Genomic DNA, 27,450 nt, shown 5'->3' with positions numbered 1-27,450 from the left:
CCAACATTCAGAATGCCTAACAGCAGGTGACATCAAGGTTATTTGGTCCATTGAGTCTACACCAACCCTCTGAAAGATCAGCCTACCTAGACCCCTCCCCCCAGCCTATTCTCATAACCCCACCCAACCTGCACATCTTTGGACACTAATGGGCAATTTAGCATGGCCAATCCATCTAACCTGCAGATCTTTGTACCGTGGTAAGAGACCGGAGCTCCTGGAGGAAACCGACGCAGACATGGGGAGAACTTGCAATCTTCACACAGACTGGAATTGAATCCAGGTCCTTGGTGCTGTGAGACAGCAGTGCTAACCACTGGGCCACCGTGCCACTCTGGGTCCCACCACGGTCTCCAGGCTATTGTCATGACCTGGAATGTTCTGAATTTCTCCTTAGTAATATTTTGCCATTAAGGGCTGGTTACCTGGAGTGCTGGAACATTTGGTGTGGGCCCATCAGCAGAATACTACAATAGCTGCATGATACCATTTTCTGCTCCCACCTCCCTTCCCTCTAGTCAGTGTACAATGTGTGTCTACACAATCATAGATACCGTGAGATATGTCAAATACCTGGCTCCAGATACTGAGATATGGACAAAGATCAGTGGCAGAAAATTTTACAATTAGGAATAGTAATGCTAGCCAAAGGAATTTCGTCTCCATTATTTAGCATGAAAGGAATTGATCTACATTGGTGCATCTGCGTGTTCGACTAACTCAGACAGGTAATTAGATTGGGTGCGGTGAGATTAAAAAGATCACTTTCACAAGTGGAGCAGAGAATAATCAAAATGAAAGCCTACCCATTTCCTGATCTCTAAGCTCCCTCACAGCAGCATCTTGTCTCTGTGTTGTTCCTCGAGTCTTAATAAAGCTCGTAGTCTCAAATGTGGAGAAATGCTTTATTGTGAATTCGTTCTCTCTTCAGAGCTTAACCTACGGCTACCTCAAATGCTACTAGCTGGTGTGTCTGTGTCCTGCTACCAGTTCTGCCTTCCGTGAAGTGTGTCCTCACTTCCTGTCCCGGTGTATTTGTATGGCTCTCCCGTGCTCCCTCTAGTGTTTGCTCAGTTGTATTGCATCTAGTTAACTTGTGATCACCACAGTCTCAGCTTCAACTGAACATACATTTATTTCTCATGCCTATCACTCTTTTAGGAAAAATAAACTTCCAACCTTGAGCCTTACATGAAACCTAACCAATTCTTAATGTGTTGCCCGCTGTCAAAGCCACTCTTAAATAAGCAAAATACCGTGGATGTTGGAATCTGAAACAAGCACAGAGAATACTGGAAAAACTCAGCAGGTTTGGCGGCATCTGTAGGGAGAGAAAAACAGAGCTGACATTTAGAGTCCATTTGACTCTTTATCAGAACTAAAGAGGTGAAATATGTTAGGTCTTAAACTGTAACTGTGAGAGCTTGCAACAAGATGTAGCCACCTTAAGAACAAAAGACAGATGACCTAGTGTGTGAAGTATGGGGGGCGCGGGGGGAATTGTATTGAGGAAATACATATATTGCATTTTGTTAAAAAGGGATTATGATGGAGGAGAAAGTTCCACAGTCTACAGTTGCTGAACTCAAGTTGAAGCCATTCTGAAACTGTATTTTTCTTTTGATTTCCTATATGATTGAGTACTGTAGCCACTGCAGAATTCTTTGCTAATAAGATACATTTTCAAATCTTGTTTATTACAAGATGCACAAAGTGAATATTAGTTACAAATTAAGAAATTTGCTTACCTTGAACTTGCCCAGCCCATTAAAAGGCTAAAGGTAGCCCAGATTAAAACTCCCATGCCAAGCCCGACTGTTTTCAATATGGGAATAACCGTGATATTTCCTGAAACAAAATGGACAAATTTGAATCGGGAAAATATTTTTTAAAAACGTGAACCATTCTAGATTTCTGATATGCTGCTATTAGTCTTCATTTGGCTCCCTATGTCAAGATAAGAGTGTCACTGTTGGCCTCTGTCTTAGGAAGGGGATGAAATTCACCTGTGCTTTCACTCCAGGCAGTAGTAATTGACTCCTGTTGGAAGGTGTGTGTGTATAAATAATGGATTAGGAATCGCCTGGGCTACAGAGCTTTCAGCGCGTGATATGCAGCCCGGTCTCAAGGAGAGAAAATTGCTGGAGGGTCATGAAATCTCACCTATGTTTAGGTGTCAATTCTGTCGTCTTTTTACAAAATGTGCTTCACACATTTCCCAGTTAAAATGAATTTTGAGACCACATATGTTCTCGGCACTGAATTTGAGCGACACTGTAATAGAACAGTATAGAACAGTACAGCACAGAACAGGCCCTTCGGCCCTCGATGTTGTGCCGAGCCATGATCACCCTACTCAAACCCACTTATCCACCCTATACCCGTAACCCAACAAGCCCCCCCCCCTTAACCTTACTTTTTTTTAGGACACTACGGGCAATTTAGCATGGCCAATCCACCTAACCTGCACATCTTTGGACTGTGGGAGGAAACCGGAGCACCCGGAGGAAACCCACGCACACACGGGGAGGACGTGCAGACTCCGCACAGACAGTGACCCAGCCGGGAATCGAACCTGGGACCCTGGAGCTGTGAAACATTGATGCTAACCACCATGCTACCGTGCTGCCCACTAATCAGTAATCAGACATTCATTTTCCAACCACGTTAATTGGATGAATTAGATGTGGGTTCAAAATGAACAAATGTGGAGAGTGTTTTTTGGGGGGTTGTGATAAATCAAAATAAGCAGCATTGGTGCAGAAGAAATGGAATGGGTCTCCACGCGTGGCACCTCATGACAGCCACGCATTCACAATCTACAGTGAGAGACAGCCTGCATCGAACACGGCCAATTTGTAAAAAAGTGTCCCAGACTACTAGGTTTGTGCTGATCTATGGGTAATTTATTTAAACTGATGTCAGACTGTCCAAACACTTCACTAATAAGTTTTGCGGCCAGCACTTAGAAAATAAATGTTCAACCTATCCCTCTAGTTTGTATTTAATCCTATCTCAGCGAGGTGTCCCTTCAGTATTCTACCACCCAATTCCTCATTCCACAAGGGGTTAGTTATTGCATTGGTTCCAAAGCAATGCATGCTTTCCTGTTTATTGCTGCATCTATACGCTTCAAGCTTCTATTTGGATAGCCATAGTTTCAGAAGGACACAGAACATTCTCCTCTTTCCATTCACAACCTCGAAACACATCCATATCCCTGTCAGATAAGGAAAGAATTTCTTGTTCCATACATGTAAGTAAATCAATTAGCAATTACTACAGTACCTGTAGCCCACAGAAATCCACCCAGCATCGTGAGGGGCCAGAACTGCGGGCATTGTTGGATCAGGTGGACCACCAGTGAGACAACCCATATTGCAGTACAAAAAATCCACTGGAAAAATAGGCCTGTAAAATACAGAGTTCAGGACTGTCATGTTCTGTAGACTGGCCAAAGTGAATGATGGACTACAGAACATTTAGTTTAAATAATAACTGCATGATAAAGATAACAAGGATAAAGTAAAATAATAAACTACTAACACTAGTTAACTATTGTAGAGCTATTGCAAAATGCATCTATCCTCCAGCGCAACCTACTCCCAACTCCCCAGCTACAGGGTCACATGGTGGGTTTACACTACCACCTAGTCATCGGAGGTTATGCATAACATTATGTACAGACTTGCTTACGCATACCATCACATCCCCTTTCCTTCGGAAAATGAAATTATTTACATATGTTCAATTATTTTTTACATTTCACCAGGATATGCATGTTCAGAATTTTTTACAGTCTGTCACAAGTTCAGTCTTTCTGGCTTGTGCCTTATCCTTGTAGACATTCTCAGTGTCTCCTGAACTTGAAAAGTTTCTTCATTTTCTTTAATGTTTGTAGCTTGAATTTGATGTTCTTCATTTATTGATGTATCACCCTCTTGTTGTCATCTTCGTGCTGTATTTGTGCCATATGTTCTTCAGATGTTTGAGGACTGTTGCATGCTTCTTCTGGTGGTTGCATTACAATGATTTGAGGCATTTGGTAGATTCATCGTCAAATCTCTTTGTGGATTTGGCTTGAAATCTCTCCCTTGCCTCCTTTTTTGACAGAGTAGTTGCCTCGCTGCTTCTGGATGAGGAGATTCTCGCAAGACTTGGAACTGAAGCAGTTTGCGTCGTGTGGCTTTTGTTTGCTTCCCGCACTGTTCACTCTCCTGCACCTTGTGCAGTTTCGTACCAATGTGCCAATATCCCGGAGGATACCCAGCCAATAGACCGTGTCTTTGGCTCTCTTTTTATACTTTTCCTTTCCATTGTACTCTGCATGGAGTAGACTCAGAACGACCGATCTTAAAGATTTTGGAATTACGATTCTCCTTTTTCACAGCAAAACTCCATCTGCAACACTCAACTCTGCTCTCACGTTGTAGAAACCAGAGCAGGATCCTCTGGGCCATCCTTCGCAAAGATATCTTCTCACCTTCTGCGACATTGGGTCCTTCTTGGTTTCTTCTCTTAGCTTTACACCATCAATACAGGTCATCCATTGCAGAGGTTTTTTATTGCGCTTCTTTACATATACCATGGATTAACCCAGTCTGTAGAGATTTCAATACGCTTAAATGACACCCAAAGCAGTCATTTTCTCTAGCTCTGCTTTTAGTTTATCCCTTAATGGTGCCGGCACACATCTCGGTGCATGAATCACAGGCTTTGCATCTTCCTTCAATTGAATCTTGTGCGTGTATGGTTATGTACCAAAACCTTGGACAATTTCAGGGAAATCATTCAGTGTGGAGTCCCCTGATGGATGAGGGCCTGTTGCAGCGCTGTCTGTACTATAGATTCATCAGACTAGCAGTAGCTCTTAACATGCCTCGCCTCTGATAAAAAAACTCCCCGTCAGCTGCCACCACAGAAAATTTCAACTTGTGAATTTTGTATTTTGTATTTTACATCAAGCTCGCATGCTCCTAACAATGAGATTTTGTTACCATTGTAATCTCTTAACAATACCGTTTTGTTAACTATTTTCGGTTCAATTTGCAGCTTTTTTGCGTCGGGCAGGTTGATGATGTTGGCCCCACACCGGTGTCGATCTTGACTGTTACCACTGTGCCATTTATCTTTAAGGGCACTGTCCATTTATCCTTATGATTATTTGCCTTCAATTCGCTATTGCTGCAGATTGGTACAAACACATTCTTGTTTGGTATGACTTGGGTCTCCTTGTCTTCGCTGGAGATCTTGTCTACAAAGAATGTGTCCACTAGGCACACATCATCAATAGTGCTGATACTCTTTGTTTGTTCAGGCCTTCTTTATCGGCAGCATGGTAGCACAGTGTTTAGCACAGTTGCTTCACAGCTCCAAGGTCCCAGATTCGATTCTCGGCTTGGGTCACCGACTGTATGGAGTTTGCACATTCTCTCCGTGTCTGCGTGGGTTTCTTCCGGGTGCTCCGGTTTCCTCCCACAGTCCAAAGATGTGCAGGCTAGCTGGATTGGACATGCTAAATTGCCCCTTCGAGTCCAAAAGGTTAGGTGGGGTTACTGGGTTTTGGGGATAGGTTAGAAATGTGGGCTTAAATGGGGTGCTCTTTCCAAGAGCCGGTGCAGACACGATGGGCTGAATGGCCTCCTTCTGTACTGCAAAACCTAAAAAAAGAAATTCTCCTGGAATAACATTGGGTTGCAAAATAATTTCTGCCATTACAGTTGGCACATGTTTTACCATAAGCAGGGCATTGCCGTGGCCAATGTCGTTTGCCACATCACGGCCAGAAAATTGAGGATTGGGTTGGCCACTCAAAATGACCACCAGCACTGGGAGTACCTTTCTTATTCGGCTGTATCACCACACTAATGGCGGCTGCTTCCTCTTCTGCCTTCACGCCAAAATGGCAGAGATTCAATGTGCTGATCTGTTTTACTGCAAGCTCACTAGCGTTATATTTGGATAACATTTACAAGTTGCAGGTCTGTTTCCCGCAGAAGATGCTTGCGCACCTTATTGTTGGAGATCCCATAAACTAGCTGATTGCGTATCATTGACACTGGAGTGTGCTGAAGTTGCACAACTGCGTTTTCAATCGCAAGTCAGTGAGGAAGCTATCGAATGCCTCTCCAACATTCTGGGTGCGTGTACGGAATAAATAGCACTCAAAGGTTTCGGTTTTTTTTAGGGGAGCAATGCTGATCGGAATGTTTAGGAACTTCGTCAAAGCTTTTGCTGTCAGCCTCGTTGTCAAAGACAAAAGTGTTGAAAATTTCAATTGCTTGGGGACCTGCTATAGTGAGCAGCAACGCAATGTGCCTCTCACCAGGCTGTGCCTGCAGACCAATGGCAGCAACATAGAGTTTAAACTGTTGCTTAAACACCCTCCAATGTTTGTCTACATTACTGATAATCCGAAGCTGTTGTGGTGCCTTGATGCCTTCCATCTCAATCTTTGAAGTTTTACCGTGCATTAAGTACCAGTATCCAGCAGCTTGCAAGGTTGGTAGCAAAAAATGGATTTTCTTTGTTTTCCTTCAAAGTTATCTTTAGTGGTTCAGATTTTTTTCATGCAGAATCTTCGAGGTCTTAGTATTTTTTTTTAAATTTGGAGTACCGAATTATTTTTTGTTTCCAATTAAGGGGCAATTTAGCATGATCAGTCCATCTAACCTGCACATCTTTGGGTTATGGGGGTGAAACCCATGCAGGCAAGGTGAGAATGGGCAAACACTACACGGATAATGATCCATTGAATTAACCCAGTCTGTAGGGACCTCAATACGCTTAGTTACACCCAAAGCAGTCATTTTCTCTAGCTCTGCCTTTCGTTTCTAGGAACCTCTGCCGGCACCATTAAGAGATAAACTATTCGAACCTGTGTCCTCAGTGCCATACTCCCAGTGCTAACCACTGCCCCACATGCCGCCCCCTTCAAGTTCTTAGTAAATCAGTCACCCTGGTACCATGTCATGTTCTGATAATTGGGCAAAGTGAATACAGAACATTTAATTTAAATAATTTATGATGAAACAATTGCATGATATAGGTAACTAAGATAAATAAAATAATAAACTACTAACACTAATTAATTGTTGTAGAGCTGCTGTAAAATACGTCTATCCTCCAGCACGGCCTACTCTCAACACCCCAGCCACAGGGTCACAAGGTGGGTTTACACTTCTACCTAGTGGTCAGAGGGTGTGCATAATATTATATCCAGACTTGCTTTATGCATATCATCACAAGGACCTCAGCAAGATTTGTTAATGCAACATACTAGAGAACAATGTATGTAGATCAAAAAAACGCTTTAAAACACTTTTCACAAGTATTGATTAAACTGCTCGGTCCATGGTCTGTGATGAGACATTTTTGTACACAAGTAACAGCTGATCAGATTATAAGTTTTGAAGCATTGCGCAATAATGACTGACCTTCCAAAACAATAGAACTTTCGTTCTTTAAAAAAATGTGAATTTCAGCCAAATGCGGTTGAAAAACTTTCCTTTCTTTTCAAAAATTAATTCTTGGGATGCGGACGTCGCTGGCTGGGCCATCATTTAATGCCCAGCCCTGATTGCTCTTGAGAAGGTGGTAGTGAGCTGCCTTCTTGAACTGCTGCAGTCCATGTGGTGTAGGTACACCCATAGTGCAATTAGGGATGAAGTTCCAGGATTTGGACCCAGTGACAGTGAAGGAACAGCGATATATTTCCAAGTCAGGATGGTGAGTGGCTTGGAGGGGAACCTCCAGGTTCTGGTGTTCCCAGGTATCTGCTGCTCATGTCCTTCTAGATGATACTGTTCGATGGTTTGGAAGGTGCTAAGGGGCCTTGCTGAGTTACTGCAGTCTATCTTGTAGATGGTACACACTGCTGCTACTGTGTGTCGGTGTTGGAGGGATTGAATGTTTGTGGAAGGGGATCCCAATCAAGCAGGATGCTGTATCTTGGATCGTGTCAAGTTTCTTGAATGTTGTTGGAGTTGCATTCATCCAGGTAAGTGGAGAGTATTCCATTACACTCCTGATTTGTGCTTTGGATGGGCTTTGTGGAGACAGGACATGAGTTACTTGCCACAGGACTCCTAGCCTCTTGACCTTCGTTTGTAACCACAGTATTTATATAGCTAGTCCAGTTCAGTTTCTGGCCAATGGTAATTCCCAGGATGTTGATAGTAGGGGTGTTAAGTGATTGTAATGCTATTGAATGTCATGGGGACATGGTCAGATCCTCTCTTGTTGGAGCTGGTCATTGTCAGGCTCTTATTATTTGCCACTTATCAGCCTAAGCCTGGATATTGCACATATCTTGCTGTATTTGGACATTGACTGCTTAAGTACCTGAGGAGTGATGAATGGTACTGAATCATCAGCGAGCATCCCCATTTTTGATGTTATGATGGAAGGAAGGTAATTTTCGAAGCAACTGAAGATGGTTGGGCCTAGGAACCTAATCTGAGATACTCCTGCAGTATTGTCCTGAAAGCCACCTCCAACAATCATCTCTCCTTGTGCTGGGTATGCCTCCAACCAGTAGGGAGTCTTCTCTCTGATTCACAGTTCAGCTAGGGCTCACTGATGCCATACTCGGTCAAATGCTGCCTTGATGTCAAGGGCAGTCACTCTCACCTCACCTCTGGCATTCAGCTCTTTTGTCTATATTTGAACCATGGCTGGATGAGATCAGGAGCTGAAGGATCCTGGTGGAACCCAAACTGAGCGTCATTGAGTAGATTATTGCTATACAAGTGCCTCTTGATTGCACTTTGATGATTCCTTCCACTAATGATCGAGAGTAGGCTGATGGGGCGGGTAATTGGCTGGGTTGGATTTGTCCTGTTTCTTGTGTACAGGACACCTGGATAATTTTCCACATTCCCGGGTCGATGCCAGTGTTGGAGCTGTACTGGAACAGCTTGGCGGGTGCGGCAAGTTCTAGAGCACAAGTCTTCAGTACTATTGCTGTGATGTTGTCAGTGTCCCTATCCTTTGCAGTATCTAGTGCCTTCAGCCGTTTCTTGATATCAAATAGAGTGAATTGTATTGGCTGAAGACTGACATCTGTAATACTGGGGACCTCTGGAGGAGACCGAGATGGATCATTCACTCGGCACTTCTGGCTGAAGATTATTGCGAATGCTTCAGCTTGTCTGTTGCACTGATGTGCTGAGCTCCCGCACCATTGAGGATGGGGATATTTGTGGAGCCTCCTCCTCCAGTGAGTTGTTTAATTGTCCACCACCGTTCACGACTGGATGTGGCAGGACTGCAGAGCTTAGATCTATTCCGTTGGTTGTGGGATCACTTAGCTCCATTTATCACGTTTATTCTGTTTGGATGCAAATAGGTGGCAAGGTGGCACAATGGTTAGCGCTGCTACCTCAGAGGACCAGGGACCCGTGTCCAATTCTAGCCGTGGATGACTGTGTGTGGAGTTTGCACTTTCTTCTCATGTCTGCCTGTGTTTCCTCCGGATGCTCCGGTTTCCTCCCACAGTGCAAAGATGTGCAGGTGGATTGGCCATGCTAAAAATTGCCCCTCAATGTCCAAAAGGTTAGGTGGGGTGCAGACACGATGGGCTGAATGGCCTCCTTCTGCACTGAAGGGATTCTTTGTCTCTGACTTTAGTCCTGCTTTGGCAGATTTACACATTGTTTTTATGTATGGTTGGTGGAGCTCCTTGCATGCTCTCCTGCACTCTTTATTGAACCAGGGTTGATCCCCTGGCTTGATGGTAATGATAAAGTGGGGATGTGCCAGGCCAAGACATGGTGGTTGAGTCCAATTCTGCTGCTGCTGATAATTCACAGTTCCACATGGTTGCCCAGTCTTGGGTTTCTAGATCTGTTTGAAATCTGTCCCATTTAGCACGACGGTAGTGTCACACAACGTGATGGAGGGCATCTTCAATGTGAAGGCGGGACATCATCTCCACAAGGACTGTGCGGTGGTCACTCCTATCGATACTATGATAGGCAGGTTGGTGAGGATGAGGACAGGTATGTTGTTCCTTCTAGTTGGTTCTCTCACCACCTGCTGCAGACCCGGTTAAGCAGTTATGTCCTTTGGGACTTGGCCAGCTCAGGCTGTGGTGGTACTACTGAGCCACTCTTGGTGGTCGGCCTTTGAAGTCTCTTACCCAGAGTACATTCTGCACCCTGCAGCATGGAGGAGTACTGATTCATCAGCTGACAGGAGTAATCAGCAGGCGTTTAACCTGGTGTCATGAAACTTCATGGACTCCAGATTTGATGTTGAAGAATCAACGGGCAACTCTCTCCTGACTGTATAGCACTGTGCTGCCACCTCCGCTGGTGAGACAGGACATACCCAGAGATGGTGATAGTGGTGTCTGAGACATTATCTGTAAGGTATGATTCCGTGCGTATGACTATGTCAGGCTGGTGCTTGACTAGTCTGTGAGACAGCTCTCCCAACTTCAGCACAAACCCCCAGATGTCCATAAGGAGGACTTTACAGAATTGACTGGGTTGGGTTTGCTGTTGTGATTTCCGGTTCCTGGGTCAAGACACAAAGCCTGTCCATAATTTACAAGACACAAGTCAGAAATGTGACAGAATGCTCCACACTAGCCTGGAAGTCCACAGCTCCAATAACAGTTGACGTTTGACACCATTCAGAACAAAGTCATCCTGCTGATTGACACTCCATTCACCACCTTAAACATTCACTCCTCCACCACTGGGGTACCATGACACTGTACCATCTACATGATGCACAGCTGCAATTCACCAAGCAATTCTTTGACAGCATCTTCCAAATCCATTATGTAATATTTCTTTGTTGCCATAAACAGAAAAGGTTATGGAGGTGCCCGCACTCTGGGTTCTTGTAAAACATGATGAGAGGTTTATTAAAGGTGTTGCACATGCAATCAAATATGGTGATCTGCTCAAAGCCCATGAAAACATTCCGCTGACGTTATGAGACATCACATGACCCAAACAGCAGGAATGTATTCCCAGATACATAACACCCCTCCCCCTTTACTTCATCAGTGCAACAACAACAATTCACATTTATACAACAGATCATCTTATGTATTATTTCTATACATATATACTATAAATGTCTCTGTGGTCTATTCCTTTTTTGATAGAATTTGGCATTCTTCAACTTGGCACCTTGAGACCTCGGAATTGTCCTCGTTCCTTTCTGCAGAAGATACGTCTGGGATAGTTATTTCAGTATCTCTCACTATTGGCATTGGCAAGTTCTCAGGAACAGAATCAGAACTTGTCACTGTTCTTTTATTTCGCTCCTGTATTATCTTTGATGACACTTCTCTGTGTATTTTGATATACCACGGAGTGTAATATGTGATACTCAAACCTTGGTTACTGATGAGGGGTGGGATCTGACTATAAAAGACACAAGGCACTCACACTCCACCTCTTTCCACTGATGAACATCTAGAGAGTCAATCAAGGGAGTTATTACAATCTCACATCTCCACCACGTGGCCAAGAGCTAGTCTGGATCAGTCAGAGTAACCACACTTAAGTTAGCAGAGAGTCGAACCCACAGAGAACTTTGCTAACTGTACTATTAGTTCAATAAACCTGATTGAACTAACTTCAATGTCTGGAGTATCTTTCTGATCTAAGCTGCATCCAGTTGCAGCCAGTGTTAGACCAGTGTACCGAACACAACACAGGCATTGTTCTGTCTTTTGAGGTAAAGAAATTGTGTTTTGTAGCTTTAAAAAAAAAATTCTCAATTTTTGGGCATTTCCCCTTTAAGTGGGCGTGGTCCCGGTCCTCTGACATCATGCGCTCGCGACGTCATGTGTAGGACTCGATTGCGCATGCGCAATCCAAGTTTCCTTTACTGTGCGCTCTTATCGCAACTGTTTTGCCGGTTTGTGTCTTTTAGGGAATTGCGCATGTGCGGACTGGTCAGACTGCACCTGCGCAAGATGGCTGCTGCTCAGAACCTCCGTCTTCTTCTCTTTCAATCCTGCTTCTGCCTCATGGTGAGTATTTGCGCCATTTTTACGGATTTAGTTTTCTAGATACTGAATCTTTGTTTGTAAAGACTCAAAGTATTGATTTTGTTTTTGTTCATAAGTAAATCATTTTTGTAGAGCGATTTCTAGAGTTAGATACTTACTTTGTGAAAGTTCTTCCCTCAAATTTTTTTCAGATAATCCATAAATTAATTGATCCATTATCATAGTGTCTCTGAAATCAGCATAATTACAGCCTTGCGGTCTACAACTGGAGGTCCGTAATAAAATCAGTGATGGGCTCTCCGTTTCTCTGGCATCTATGACAAAAGTTAAATCTTTCCAGCATCTCACCAGACTGACTTTTTCAGTGTTTATCAATTTTTTTGAATATTACTTCTAATTTGGTGTTATCTTCACCTTCTAAGTAATTAAAGCAATTATAGATTTCTCTAGCTTCATACCCTCCTGTTGAGAGTAGTAGTGCTATTTTCGTTGCGTCAGAGGCCGTGCTCAAATCGTTAGCTGCGATACATATTTGGAACATCTGTTCAAACATTTTCCAGTTATAACTTAAATTACTGGTTGTTTCCAGCTGCCATAGAACTTCAACGAGTTCCATCGAATCAGTTAGTCGTCGAGGATCCATTGGCTGCTAAGTTTTCCACAGTCGAATATCCGATTTGAATTTTCCTCTCTTTTTGTCTTACCTAATCTAACTAGTTCTTTTGAAGCCAACACGCCTGGTACCATCTTTTATTATGCTCCTGTATTATCTTTGATTACACTTCTCTGTGTGATACTACAGAGTGTAATATGTGTTACTCAAACCTTGGTTACTAATGAGGTTTTCTGAATCTCGATGAAGAAGACTCAAACTTGTCCAGTAGTAACAAAAGGTTTACTGAGTAACTATAACAATAATTGTGTGAGTTCTTTACTTTAACATTGACATAGTGACAAGGTTAACAAGATCTAGCTACAGTAACTATACGTAACTCCATTAACCTTCTGAGCAAATCTGATACTCCTGTCCTGGTCACAGTCCATCCAAAAAGAGAGAGAGAGAGACACAATGTGGTTGCTTTCTATACTCTGTTGGTCCGGCCCTCTAGTGATCATGTGGAGCTACTGATTATACATTAACCCCTATGTCCATGCACACACAGAGATCACTACAACTGTCTCTGGTCTCTGTTAATATTGTGGATAGCGTAATTGCTTCACAGCTCCAGGGTCCCAGGTTCGATTCCGGCTTGGGTCACTGTCTGTGCAGAGATTGCACATTCTCCCAGTGTGTGCGTGGGTTTCCTCCGGGTCCTCCGGTTTCCTCCCACAGTCCAAAGATGTGCAGGTTAGGTGGATTGGCCATGATAAATTGCCCTTGGAGTCCAAAATTGCCCTTAGTGTTGGGTGGGGTTACTGGGTTATGGGGATAGGGTGGAGGTGTTGACCTTGGGTAGGGTGCTCTGTCCAAGAGCCGGTGCAAACTTGATGGGCCGAATGGCCTTCTTCTGCACTGTAAATTCTATGATTCTATAACTCTTTAGATCTTCCAAAGGTAGAACCTCTGGAGACATTTCTGCAAACTCACTTCGTGCAACAAGTAACTGGTCAGCATGATGTCACCAAACTCTTTCATCATCCATCTGTAATAATCACATGGTTTACCCATAATGGAATTCCATTGTGTACCATCAACTCAAGTCTCCGTGTGATGTAGGGCTTGAGGCCTGGATTTTTCCAATGTTCCTTTTTGGACCAAATCCATCACCTTTTCCCAATCACTGAATCGGCTCTTACATACCCTTGAACTTGAGATGAAGTTACAGGTGCACCATCCAGTGCGAGAAATACAAAATAGTGACAAAATGTTCTCTTGCATCATGCTTGACTTGCAACGGAAATCGTGGTAAAGCATCAACATTTGTTTCTGCACTGATTTGTGATATTGGATAGCTTTTGCACCGACAATATCAATGAACATCTTTGCAATCTACTAACTGCCAAAAAAGGTATACCTCTATACAGCCCAAAGATTCTAGTCAAGGCTCAATAATCCGTCAAAAGGGTAAAAAGACACCCATAAAATAATGGTGCAATTTTCTGATACAGAGAGTGATGCTCAAGGCTTCTTTTTCTAGCTGAGAGGAATTCATTTCCATGCTAGTAAAAGTGCGTGAAGCAAATGCTATCGCACATTCCTCTCCTGAAGGCATAATGTGCCAGACGGCTGCATCAACCCCATAGGGTGAGGCATCGCAAGAAGGTTGCTACTTCAGCTTGGAATTATAATGAAGCAACAGCTCTGACTTCAATAAAGCTTCCTTCACTTCATTTAATGCATTTTCTCATTCTTCTGACCCAGTGCCATGCCTGCTTGATACATAGCAAAGCTTCAATCGTGTGCTCAATTTGGCATGAATCTACCAAAATAATTGATCAAACCTAAAAGCAACATTAATTGTGTCACATTTTGACATCCGGTGGCGGCAAATAGGAGCAGGTCGTGCACTCGGAACTCCTGCGTTGGGTCGAGTGGCTACCTAGATAGGCCGAGTCCTGCGGCGGCATTCACGTGTGGTCCTACCCAGCGGGACCTCGCTGTTTATTCTCCATGGGGGGCGGCCTGGTGGGGCTGAGAGGGGGATCAGACCCCGAGGGGGGCCTCCATCGTGGCCTGGCCAGCGATTGACCCCATAGTTTTTTGGTGGACAAATTCCATGAGAAAATAGAAGTGGCCTATTGCAGAAACAGAACGATCAAGACAACAATTAAGAAAGCTGCGAATCGAAATTCTGCAACCGACTCAGAGGCTTTGCATCGAGCCTCAGCTGGGAAGGTGGCAGTGTTTGAGGGGATCTTTTATGATTATGAGGAGAAAGCCTCTGTTAGCTCATCAGCTGAGGCGGCAGGCAGCCTCCAGTGAGATTATTCCAGTTCCAGTGGTAGCTTGGTTTCCGCCCCAGATAAAGTTAACGCTGCATTTGAGGCTTTTTACAAGAATCATTATAGGTCAGAGCCCTCGATGAGGGGATGGACATGTTGGCTTTTTTAGATGGTGGAGTATCACCCAGTGGTGGGGGATGAGAGACAAGCAGAGTTCGAGGCCCCATTAGGCCCCAAGGAGATTTTGATAGATATTGGGTGGATGCAATCGGATAAAGTTTCCGAGCCTGATAGGTTTCCGGTGAAATTCTACAAGATGTTTGCTGATGAGTTGATCCCATTGCTGGCAGATATGTTTAATGATTCTTGTCTAGGAGGTCCCTGCCTGCTATGCTCTTGCAGGCCACTATTTCACTTCTGTTGAAGAAGGATAAGGACTCCATGGAGTGTTGGTAATACCGGCCTATCTCGCTATTGAATATTGACGTTAAGATACTGGCTACGGTGTTGGTGTTGAGGCTAGAGCCCTGCCTCCCTGAACATTGAGGGCGGGATTCTCCGACACCCGGTCGAGTTGGAGACTCGGCGGGGGGGGGGGGGGTGCGATTCACGCGGCGCTGCTCCGACGCCGATTCCCCGGTGACCGGCAAATCGGCGCCATTGCCACTCCACGCGGCCCCCCCCGGCGATTCTCCGCGAGCGTTGGGTCGAGTGGCTGCCGAGATAGGCCGAGTCCTGCGGCGACATTCACGTGTGGTCCTACCCAGCGGGACCTCGCTGTTCATTCTGCATGGGGGGCGGCCTGGTGGAGCTGAGGGGGGATCAGATCCCGGGGGGGCCCTCCATCGTGGCCTGGCCAGCGATTGGGCCTACCGATCGGCGGGCCGGCTTCTCCTGGTGGGGGCCTATTTTACTCCACGTCGTGCCCCTGTAGCGCTCCGCCATGTTGCGTTGGGGCTGGTGCGGAGAACGCACCTAGTGCATGCGCGGGTTCGCGCCGGTCGTAATGCGCATGCATGAGTTTGCGGCGGCCGCAGTGCGCATGTGCACACCCACGGCGTCTGTTTGACGCCGGTATCGGCAGCTGGAGCTGCGTGAGTCACTCCAGTGCCATGCTGGCCCCCTGTGCAGCACAGGATCGCTGATCCTGGGAGCCTGTTGACGCTGTCATAAAACGCGACAGGGTTTACGACGGCGTCAACACTTAGCCTCAGGATCAGAGAATCCCGCCCATGTTGTCCCTATATGCTGATGATCTATTGCTCCATGTATATTACCAGTACCTGGGTAATATAATGGAGCTACTGAGGAGCTTTGGTCCATTTTCAGGTTACAAGTTAAACCTAGAAAAGAGCAAGTGTTTTCTAGTTAACCCCCTTGGAAGGGGATCTAACTTGGGAGTATTGCCTTTTCGCTTGGCCAACTCTAGCTTCAGATATCTGGGTCTTTAGTTGGCCCATGATTAGGACTGGCTTCATAAATTGAACTTCGCAAGTCTGGTGGACAAGGTTAAGTCTGATTTACAAAAATGGGACAATCTTTTCCTGTCCCTAACGGGCAGAATCCAGTCTGTTAAAATGAATATTCTTCCACGGTTTTGGTTTTTGTTACAATGTCCCCCTGTCTTTCTCCTTAAATCATTCTTTGTGGGGATTAATAGGTCGATCTCATACTTTATTTGGGTGGGCCAGACCTAAGGATCCATCGGGTAGTTCTTCAAATGGATAGTCAGTTGGGGGGCATAACATTGCCAAATTTGCTTTAATATTATTGGACAGCCAATGCTGAGGAGGTGCTGCAATGGTGCAGTGACCCGGGTTCCACATGGGGACAGGTTGATCGGAGGTCTAGATTGGCTGCATTGGCGACAGCCTCACTTCCGTTTTCTCCGGCTCCGTACTCGTCGAACCCGGTGGTTGTATCCACTCCAATATTATGGAGACAATTCAGGTAGCACTTTAGGTTTGGATCCGAGTCAAGGTTGACTAATATTTGTGCTTATCACTTATTTGAGCCATCGAGGCTGGTCGCCACGTTTGGGATGTAGGAATGGAAGGGGCTTGAGAGATTTGGGGATTTGTTTGTAGCGGGACGGTTTGCCACCTTGGAGGAATTGTCAGCGAAGTTTGGGCTTGTGGGGTCAAACTTGTTCAGGCACCTCCAGATAAGGAATTTTGTACGAGTTGCCTTCCCAATGTTCTCCGCGCCTCAGCTGATCTCTCTGATGGAAAGAAACCTTTCACTGGTCGGGTTGGAAGAGGGTGGCACATCCGGTATTTACGGGCGAATTCTATCTGAGGATTCGGACGCTGCGGATGAGGTGAAGGTGAAGTGAACAAAGAACAAAGAAAAGTACAGCACAGGAACAGGCCCTTTGGCCCTCCAAGCCCGTGCCGACTATGCTGCCCAACTAAACTGCAATCTTCTACACTTCCTGGGTCCGTATCCCTCTATTCCCATCTTATTCGTATATTTGTCAAGATGCCCCTTAAATGTCACTATCGTCTCTGCTTCCACCACCTCCTCCGGCAGCAAGTTCCAGGCACCCACTACCCTCTGTGTAAAAAAACTTGCCTCGTACATCTACTCTAAACCTTGCCCCTCACACCTTAAACCTATGCCCCCGAGTAATTGACCCCTCTACCCTGGGGAAAAGCCTCTGACTATCCACTCTGTCTATGCCCCTCATAATTTTGTAGACCTCTATCAGGTCGCCCCTCAACCTACGTCATTCCAGTGCGAACAAACCGAGTTTATTCAACCACTCCTCGTAGCTAATGCCCTCCATACCAGGCAACATTCTGGTAAATCTCTTCTGCACCCTCCCTAAAGCCTCCACATCCTTCTGGTAGTGTGGCGACCAGAATTGAACACTATACTCCAAATGTAGCCTGGCTAAGGTTCTATACAGCTGCAACATGACTTACCAATTCTTATACTCAATGCCCCGGCCAATGAAGGCAAGCATGCCACATGCCTTCTTGACTATCTTCTCCACCTGTGTTGCCCCTTTCATTGACCTGTGGATCTGTACACCTAGATTTCTCTGACTTTCAATACTCTTGAGGGTTCTACCATTCACTTTATATTCCCTATCTGCATTAGACCTTCCAAAATGCATTACCTCATATTTGTCTGGATTAAACTCCATCTGCCATCTCTCCGCCCAAGTCTCCAAACGATCTAAATCATGCTGTATCCTCTGACAGTCCTCATCGCTATCCGCAATTCCACCAACCTTTGTGTCATCTGCAAACTTACTAATCAGACCAGTTACATTTTCCTCCAAATTATTTATATATACACTACGAACAGCAAAGGTCCCAGCACTGATCCCTGCGGAACACCACTAGTCACAGCCCTCCAATTAGAAAAGCACCCTTCCATTGCTACTCTCTGCCTTCTATGACCTAGCCAGTTCTGTATCCACCTTGCCAGCTCACCCCTGATCCCGTGTGACTTCATCTTTTGTACCAGTCTACCATGAGGGACCTTGTCAAAGGCCTTACTGAAGTCTATATAGACAACATCCACTGCCCTTCCTGTATCAATCATCTTTGTGACCTCTTCGAAAAACTCTATCAAGTTAGTGAGACACGACCTCCCCTTCACAAAACCACGCTGCCTCTCACTAATACGTCCATTTGCTTCCAAATGGGAGTAGGTCCTGTCTCGAAGAATTCTCTCCAGTAATTTCCCTACCACTGATAAAAGGCTCACCGGCCTGTAGTTCCCTGGATTATCCTTGCTACCCTTCTTGAAGAAAGGAACAACTTTGGCTATTCTCCAGTCCTCCAGGACATCACCTGAAGACAGTGAGGATCCAAAGATTTCTGTCAAGGCCTCAGCAATTTCCTCTCTAACCTCCTTCAGTATTCTGATGTAGATCCCATTAGGCCCTGGGGACTTATCTACCTTAATATTTTTCAAGACGCCCAACACCTCGTCTTTTTGCATCTCAATGTGACCCAGGCTATCTACACACCCTTCTCCAGGCTCAACATCCACCAATTCCTTCTCTTTGGTGAATACTGATGCAAAGTATTCATTTAGTACCTCACCCATTTCCTCTGGCTCCACACATAGATTCCCTTGCCTATCCTTCAGTGGGCCAGCCCATTCCTTGGCTACCCTCTTGCTTTTTATGTACGTGTAAAACGCCTTGGGATTTTCCTTAACCCTATTTGCCAATTACTTTTCGTGACCCCTTTTAGATCTCCTGACTCCTTGCTTAAATTCCTTCCTACTTTCCTTATATTCCACACAGGCTTCGTCTGTTCCCAGCCTTCTAGCCCTGACAAATGCCTCCTTTTTCTTTTTGACGAGGCCTACAATATCTCTCATTATCCAAAGTTCCTGAAATTTGCCGTATTTATCCTTCTTCCTCACAGGAACATGCCGGTCCTGAATTCCTTTCACCTGACACTTGAAAGCCTCCCCCATGTCAGATGTTGATTTACCCTCAAACCTCCGCACCCAATCTAGGTTCTTCAGTTCTCGCCTAATACTGTTATAATTAGCCTTCCCCCAGTTTAGCACATTCACCCTATGACCACACTTATCCTTGTCCACCAGCACTTTAAAACTGACTGAATTGTGGTCACTGTTCCCGAAATGCTCCCCTACTGAAACTTCTACCACATGGCCGGGCTCATTCCCCAATACCAGGTCCAGTACAGCCCCTTCCCTAGTTGGACTGTCTACATATTGTTTTAAGAAGCCCTCCTGGATGCTCCTTACAAACTCTGCCCCGTCTAAGCCCCTAGCACTAAGTGAGTCCCAGTCAATATTGGGGAAGTTGAAGTCTCCCATCACAACAACCCTGTTGTTTTTACTCTTTTCCAAAATCTTTCTACCTATCTGCTCCTCTGTCTCCCGCTGGCTGTTGGGAGGTCTGCAGTAAACCCCCAACGTTGTGATTGCACCCTTCTTATTCTTGATCTCTACCCAAATAGCCTCTGAGGTGTCCTCCTGTAGTACAGCTGTGATATTCTCCTTAACCAGTAGCGCAACTCCGCCACCCCTTTTACATCCCCTCTATCCCGACTGAAACATCTATATCCTGGAACATTTAGCTGCCAATCCTGTCCTTCCCTCAACCAGGTCTCTGTAATGGCAACAACATCATAGTTCCAAGTACTAATCCAAGCTCTAAGTTCATCTGTCTTACCCGTAATACTTCTTGCATTAAAACATATGCACTTCAGGCCACCAGACCCGCTGTGTTCAGCAACATCTCCCTGTCTGCTCTGCCTCAGAGCCATACTGGCCCTATTCCCTAGTTCTCCCTCAATGCTTTCACCTTCTGACCTATTGCTCCAGTGCCACCCCCCTGTCATACTAGTTTAACCCCCCCCCCCCCATGTGACACTAGCAAACCTCGCGGCCAGGATATTTATGCCTCTCCAGTTTAGATGCAACCCGTCCTTCTTATACAGGTCACACCTGCCCCGGAAGAGCTCCCAGTGGTCCAGATGAGAGACCTATAGTGGATGAGGAGGTGTGGAGTGAGACCATGCATAGGGTAAACTCCACGTCTTCATGTGCGTAGCTTGGTCTATTCCAGTTGAAGGTGGTGCATAGGGCACACCTTATCAAAGCTAAGTTGAGTGGTTTCTTTCCGGCGGTAGAAGATAGGTCTGACCAGTGTTCTGCGGAGCCAGCCAACCACACACACATGTTCTGGTCTTGTCCCAAACTGGTGTGCTTTTGGTTCTCCTTCTTTAGCACCATACCAGTGATTCTGAATAATGATCTGGAGCCTTGTCCTCTGGTGATTATTTTTGGGGGTGTCAGACATGCCAAGGTTGCAGATGGGACTGAAGGTAGATGACCTTGCCTTGGCCTCGTTGGTTGCCTCGAAGCGAATTGGAGTTCTTTACCTGGAGAAAGTCAAGTACACCATTAGGAGGCCGGTTGAGGGGTTCTACCGGAGATGGCAGCCATTTATTACCTACTTTAAAGGAATTAGTCACAGTCAGTTGCTGGGGAATGGGGGACGGTGGGGGGGAGGGGGGGGGGGGGGGGGGTGGGGTGGTGTTTCGTCTTCTGTTTTCCTTCTTCTCTGGGTGGATGAGGAGTATACAGTTGACTTTTTTTATTATAGTGGTTTTGTGAATATGAGTTTTGGTGTAAAATTTGTTGTAAAATGGAAAATTTCTAATAAAAATATTTTAGAAGAAACATTGTGTCACATTTTGAGGATGTGGTGCTTCTAAGATTGCTGACATTTTCTTTGGTTCCAAGTGTAAACCATCTTTGGCGATAATTTATGGATGACTTGAAAAATTCGCACCATTCCTTTATAACTCTCAGATTGTGGCTGTGCAACCACTTCAGGGTAGCTTCCAAATTCTCCAAGTGTTCCTGTTCTCAGGTATTAGCGATATTGCTGGGCCCGTATCCACCTCCATTTTAATTTCAAGACCTTCAAGTTTTGTTTATACCCAAAAACATTGTTGATCGCTCTGCATTGACAGAACACCTAGCTTCAGCTCTTGCTGCCTTTTGAGTGATCTTGAGCTTCATCCATTATGACTAGATTGTTTAACTGTGTTGTTCTTCTTACACCTTCTTAGTGTAGAAGCAGTTTCCTTCGTTGAACATACCTTGGCAACGTGGCCCTTCTTGCCACAGTTCTTGTATGTATTTGTGACATGGTTGCACCTTTGCAGCCTTGTTCCTTGAGGTATCCAATTTGTGAATCTTCATTTCAGCTCCTATCTGAGAAGTTTCTTTCATGGTTAGCTCCATAGATGTGGCAACGTCCACAGCAGCTTTTAGAGTTAAATCACTTATAGTAAGCAGCTTCCTCTGAATAGCTCCATTGCAGAGTCCACAATCCAGCCTGTCTCGAAGAGTGTCATCAAGTGTTGTACCAAATTCACAATATCCAGCTAATCTTCTTAAAGATGCTAAAGAAACCGTAAAACGGTTTCACCTTCTTCCGGACTACTGCGGTGGGAATACAGTGGTGGGACCAAAATCTTTCAGGGTGAACTAGATTCTGTATCAGCATAAATGTTTTACAGCCAAATGAGTGGAGAAGTGTCATGCAGCAAAGACGCCACTCATTCCAACTCAAGCAAGTCTCCGTCAACCTTTGGTCTTCTTAGTCACGGTTAGGGTCAAAAATGTGTTTAAACTTTCTGCATTGACCGCAGTGCTTCACCCGATGTCTGTCTGTGTGTGTGAGTGCGTTCTCGAGAACCTTCCTTTGCTCCCGATGCCACCCCACAGTTAGTCGATGAAATCTCTTTTCCAGCGATTTTCAGCCTCAATCCTCGTCGCAAGTTTTCTCTACCCGTTATATTTCTTTGTTTGCAGCATAAAAAAAAGGTATGGAGGTGCCCACACTCTGGATTCTTGTAAAGCGCAATGAGATGTTTATTAGGAGGTGTTGCTCATACAATCAATTTTTTTTCTTTTTTTTATAAATTTAAAGTACCCAATTCATATTTTTTCCTATTAAGGGGCAATTTTTCGTTGCCAATCCATCTAACCTGCACATCTTTGAGTTGTGGGGGTGAAACCATTGCAAACGCTGGGAAAATGTACAAACTCCACACGGACAGTGACATGGGGCCAGGATCGAACCGGGTCCTCGGCACCGTGAGGCAGCAGTGCTAACCACTACCACCGTGCCGCCTCCGCTCCTACAATCAAGACGATGATCTTTCCAAAGCCCGCAGTTTGGCCTCAGCAGAATATATTCCCAGATACATAACACACTATCTCTACCATCCAGAAGAATATGGTGCTTGGGAACACCAGCACCTGCAAGCAATTTCCTTTCCAAGTCACTCACCATCTTGACTTTCAACTCTAATCACTGTTCCTTTGTCATCACTGGTTCAAAATCCTGGAACTCCCCTCTTTACAGCACTGTGAGAGTAACCACCACATAAACTGCAGAGGTTCAAAAAGGTGACACACCACAAACCTCTCAAGTGCAATTAGGGGTGGGCAATAAATGCTAGCCTTGCAAACAATACCCACATCCCATGAGTGAGTTAAAAAAAACCATGCTCATGTGTGATAACGACTGTTATTTTCATAGAGATCTAACATCTTTGTTAAAAGCAGGCAAATAAATTTTCATACAAATGTGTTAAATGTTCACACACTAGTATCTACATTTAGCAATTAATAATAATAATGATAATAATCTTTATTGCCACAAGTAGGCTTACATTTACACTGCAATGAAGTTACTGTGAAAAGCCCATCGTCGCCACATTCCGTCGCCTGTCTGGGTGCACGGAGGGGGAATTCAGAATGTCCAAATTACCTAACAAGCACGTCTTTAAGGGACCTGTGGGAGGAAACCGGAGCACCTGGAGGAAACCCATGCAGACATGGGGAGAACGTGCAGACTCCGCTCAGACAGTGACCCAAGCCAGGAATCAAACTTGGGACCCCGGAGTTGTGAAGCAACAGTGCTTACCACTGTGCTATTCTGCCGCCCACAATTGTGAGGCCTTAGGATGAGATGTAAAATCAATGTCGCTTCTGCCCTATAGGGTAGACATAGAAGGTGGACATTTCACTGGGGAATTCTCTCGAGAGTTGGCTCTCATGCTTCCGGCATTACATCAGTGGCAACACTTCAAAAGCATTTCTTTGGCTGCAAAGCACCTTTTTGATGGCCTGTGGTCGCAAAAGGTATTATATAAATTCAAGCCATTCTCTCTTGTTCTAATATTTTTTTAAATGTTCATTTACCAGAAGAGAGTATAGTGGTACGAGGACAGAACCTTGATATCCCTGAACAATGATGTGAAGTCAATTACATCTGCTCCAAAAAAATGTTAAAGTGCTAATTAAAAATAAACACAATGTGAAGGTTCAAGTGATGACAAGTATATTGCAACCGAGATTTGCTTAGCAAACAAAGTGGCATCTGCGAACGATCAGTAGCCTAAAATAATTTCTTGGAAGGTAACTCACCATCTCCTGTGTCAATTTTCTTCACTGGAACAAAATTGCTGCCAAAACAAATCACAGCAATTGCTGTAGCAACAAAGCCTTTGACCAGTGGCAAGGTGCCAGTATCATTCTGTGGTATCGCTTTTTTTGTATGAGTAAATCGCTCCTCCAGAGTGCCATTTTTCAGTATCCTGTCTTGTGGAAGAAAATTACGATGAACAATTTGAATATTTTGCCCGACTGCTGTTAATTTTTACCCAGAGGAGTGCAACATGTAACTTACTGTTGCTGAGACTGTTTTTGTGGGTTGCTGAATCGCATCCAATGACATACGCTGCCCCAACGCAGATTGATACCAGGGACCATCTCAGGCTAAATAACATGCTGACTGTCAGAGAGCCACGGTTCCGGAGCGATCAGTCTTGCAGCAGCTGAGATTCACGGTGTGACCAGGCATGAGGAAAACTAATGTCGTGCTCCTTTCACAGGTGTTGATATGGGTCTTTATTCAGCCTATGGTGTCATTGGTTATTTGCAAATTACCTGCCAAAGAAATACCCATTGGACTTTAAAGCTGTGAGCATATTCATGCTGAATTGTATCTTACAGAAGATGTTGCTCATAAGTACAAATGAAAATAAATCCAGACTCGAGGCTGAATTTAATTATATGGTTGAATGGAACTATGCTAAAATTGAACTTTCTTTTCAATTAGAAAATTGCAGCCTGGAGCTAACCTTTGCTGTTACACCTGAAAAATCCCCGTAAAGTGATGATCGTCATTGACCAATTTACTCCCAGGCCCTTAAGCACTTTCCCATCAAAAAATAAAATTGCAAGAGGGCGGCACATGGCACGGTCACTGTCCTTGTGGAGTTTGCACATTTTCTTCGTGTCTGCATGGGTCTCACCCCCACAACTCAAAGATGTGCAGGTTAGGTGGATTGACCATGCTAAATTGCCCCTTAATTGGAAAAAAAATAATTGGTTACTCTAAATTTATTTTAAAATTGCAAAATACAACCAAAGTATGATTGTTACAAAGGTCATTCTTTGCCTAGTTACCAACTTGCCTGCATAATTTATATTATCCGTTAAATGGGAGCAGGAAATACGTTCAAATGTAGATTATATAGATCCGAATTATAGAATCGCTGCAGAAGGAGGCCATTCGGCCCATTGAGTCTACACCAATCCTCCTTGGTACGCGTCCCTTACCCTATCCCCATAACCTCAGCTAACCAATTGGACACTAAGGCGCAATTTAGTATGACCAATCCACCTAAGCTTCACATCTTTGGACTGTGGGAGGAAACTGAAGCACCCGGAGGAAACCCACGCAGACACGGGGAGATCATTCCATGCAGATAATTGAACCCGAGTCCCTGGCACTGTGAGGCAGAAGTGCTAACCATTGTGCCAGTGTGCCACCAAGGTTCGCACATGATTCATATTTTGTAAGAAAGGCTTACTCGACCTAAAATGTAACTTACCATCCCTAGGAAAACAGCTGTTCATAGAAACAGGAAATGGATAAGAAACATATCCTTTTTTTTTACAAAACCATACAATTGCTGTACTGGTCCACTAGCTGTGAAACGATGGACTCCAATTAAAGGGACACTGCCATGTAAAGTTTGCTGTGCTTTCATATAGATCTTGGCTAGCAGGGGCAGAGTTAAGTTTGAAGGACAGAAGCTGTCAAAGTTCAGATTTGGCTGATACGACACACTTATGACAGGGACAACATCCTGAATTGCGTGTCAAGTCTATGACCACAATTTTAATTAAAATGGGCGCCCGACCCAACCCGAACTCACAGGTGTGCATCCTGACTTTATCCTTCAAGCGTGTAATATTAAAGTGGGCAGCCCCAGCGGGAGTCGGAACCATGCCCGCTGACAGTTAATGGGCCGAATAAGGGCACTAAAAACTCTATTGACAGCGATTTACGGGCAAACACGTTTTCATTAATTTCTCATCCACGGGTACACTAAAAGGCCTCTGGAACATAGTCACTGTCAGTTTAAGTGAGAGCTTAGTGCTGTTAAATTTATACGGGAGGATTCTCCGTTCCTGGGACTAAGTGTTGACACCGGGGCAGGATTTGTGGACTTCCAGGACAGCAAAACTTGCGCCGAACCTGGACCTATTTAGCGACCGTGGAGGGGCTAGCACCTGCGCCACATGAAACACAATTGATTCCAATGAGAAATGGTGCGGGATTCGCCGGGTCCGTGATTGACACCCGGGAGGCTGACAAGCTGTAGCCGCATATACACACTTCACTCCCCACACTCACTCATCCCAGCCAACAGAATGGCACTGTTTGCGCTGGAGCGCACTCACCCGCTAATGAGTGGGCTGCGGCCAGAGGGCACCTAGAGGGGTGCCCTGGGGGGACGTCCATATGACCTATGGCACTAAGTTCACAGTGGGTTGTTTGTGACATGCCCAGCTACATGGCTGCCTTGCCAGCTGCGGCAATGGTGCTTCGTGTCCAGCCAACCCAACCCAACCGCCCACCTCCTGGCCACCAACCTGCTACTCCCCCCGGGCCTGGCCGAAGCCCCCCCAGTCCATGGCATGACTTTCAGCAAACTATGATGATGTTGGACAATTTCCCTACCTCCGCTCTCTCCCTCAGCAGCCACGGCGCCTGTTTCACGGTTTTTAAAAGCACAAGTGAACATCACCATTGGGAATTCGCCCCAGTGGAGGTGGAGAATCGCGGAGGCCCCGGGAGAATACCGGGTCAGGCCTGCTAATGATATACCAACAACGTTTACTGTACATGCGTTCTGGAACGCATTGATGGCGCTGTCGAGGCTGTGGAGAATTGAGATTTTGTGTGAAACCGCCACCCGCCACGATTTCGTTGTCAAAAATGAAACTCGGCCTAATCACGTTTCCTGATTCCGGAGTCGGCTGACAGAGAATCCCACCCATGAAATTTGAGAGGTTTCCCTTTGATTTTTGTTTCCATGCCAGGTGGGTTTTTTTTTTAAAGGAATAAATTGTATTGCGGCTTTCTTAGAGAATTTCACTCTTAGATGATAGATACAGTGCCTTATGTATTTCTGATCATGGGCATTATATACTCCGCTGGTGGCACCTGCTCTGAAGAGGAAGAGAGGGGCAGAAGGGAGAGGAGGGCAGGTAACTGAAGTGTTGGCTAGTGTAGACTTGAGAGATGAACAGACACTTCCAACACTGATGAAGGTTCAACTCAATTTTATTAACTACTTCTAACTAACTAACACACGATGACGGTGGGTCTAAACGATGCTAACTTGAACTAGAGACCTTAGCCTTGTCCGAACCAGTTGATTCTCTCAGCACGTGGTGTGAGTCTGTGCTGGGCTGGATGAGTTCTTGTTACACTCAGAGGCAGCACCCAGAATGAGCGGGAACCGTGGTGCCCTCTGTCATTATAGTGTGTGTATTCTAACTGGTGATTGGCTGCGGTGTTTGTACATGTTGATTGGTCGCGGTGTGTGTCCATCAGTGTGTGTCTGCACCATGATATACTGGTGTATATTATGACAGTAACTGCAAGCTGCATCCCAGGGAGATACCCTGTGGATGGGCAGGCACAGGCACAGGCTGGGAATGCAAGGCAGAATGGTCTGTAGTAAACACCACTACCCTGCAGCCAGAGC

At 45.1% G+C, this 27,450-nt stretch overlaps 1 protein-coding gene across 4 annotated transcripts in view; it reads right to left on the bottom strand.

Annotated features, from left to right (window-relative positions):
* Positions 1-27,450, bottom strand: part of LOC119963121 (transmembrane protein 144-like) — a 123,114-nt gene that overhangs the window by 57,862 nt on the left and 37,802 nt on the right. For 3 of the 4 annotated variants that reach the window (XM_038791741.1, XM_038791739.1, XM_038791738.1), the window contains 4 exons: positions 24,072-24,331; positions 23,810-23,983; positions 3,289-3,411; positions 1,749-1,848 (listed from right to left, as the gene is read on the bottom strand). In XM_038791741.1, the coding sequence (XP_038647669.1) occupies positions 1,749-1,848; positions 3,289-3,411; positions 23,810-23,983; positions 24,072-24,171 (497 nt within the window). In that variant the 5' untranslated portion in view covers positions 24,172-24,331. Of the gene's footprint in view, positions 1-1,748; positions 1,849-3,288; positions 3,412-23,809; positions 23,984-24,071; positions 24,332-27,450 lie in introns of those variants that run through there. The other variant, XM_038791740.1, reaches the window with a different exon arrangement.

This window comes from Scyliorhinus canicula, chromosome 3 (assembly GCF_902713615.1).
Source record: "Scyliorhinus canicula chromosome 3, sScyCan1.1, whole genome shotgun sequence".
Taxonomy (NCBI): Eukaryota; Metazoa; Chordata; class Chondrichthyes; order Carcharhiniformes; family Scyliorhinidae; genus Scyliorhinus; species Scyliorhinus canicula.
This window is presented reverse-complemented; position numbering and strand designations above follow the sequence as displayed.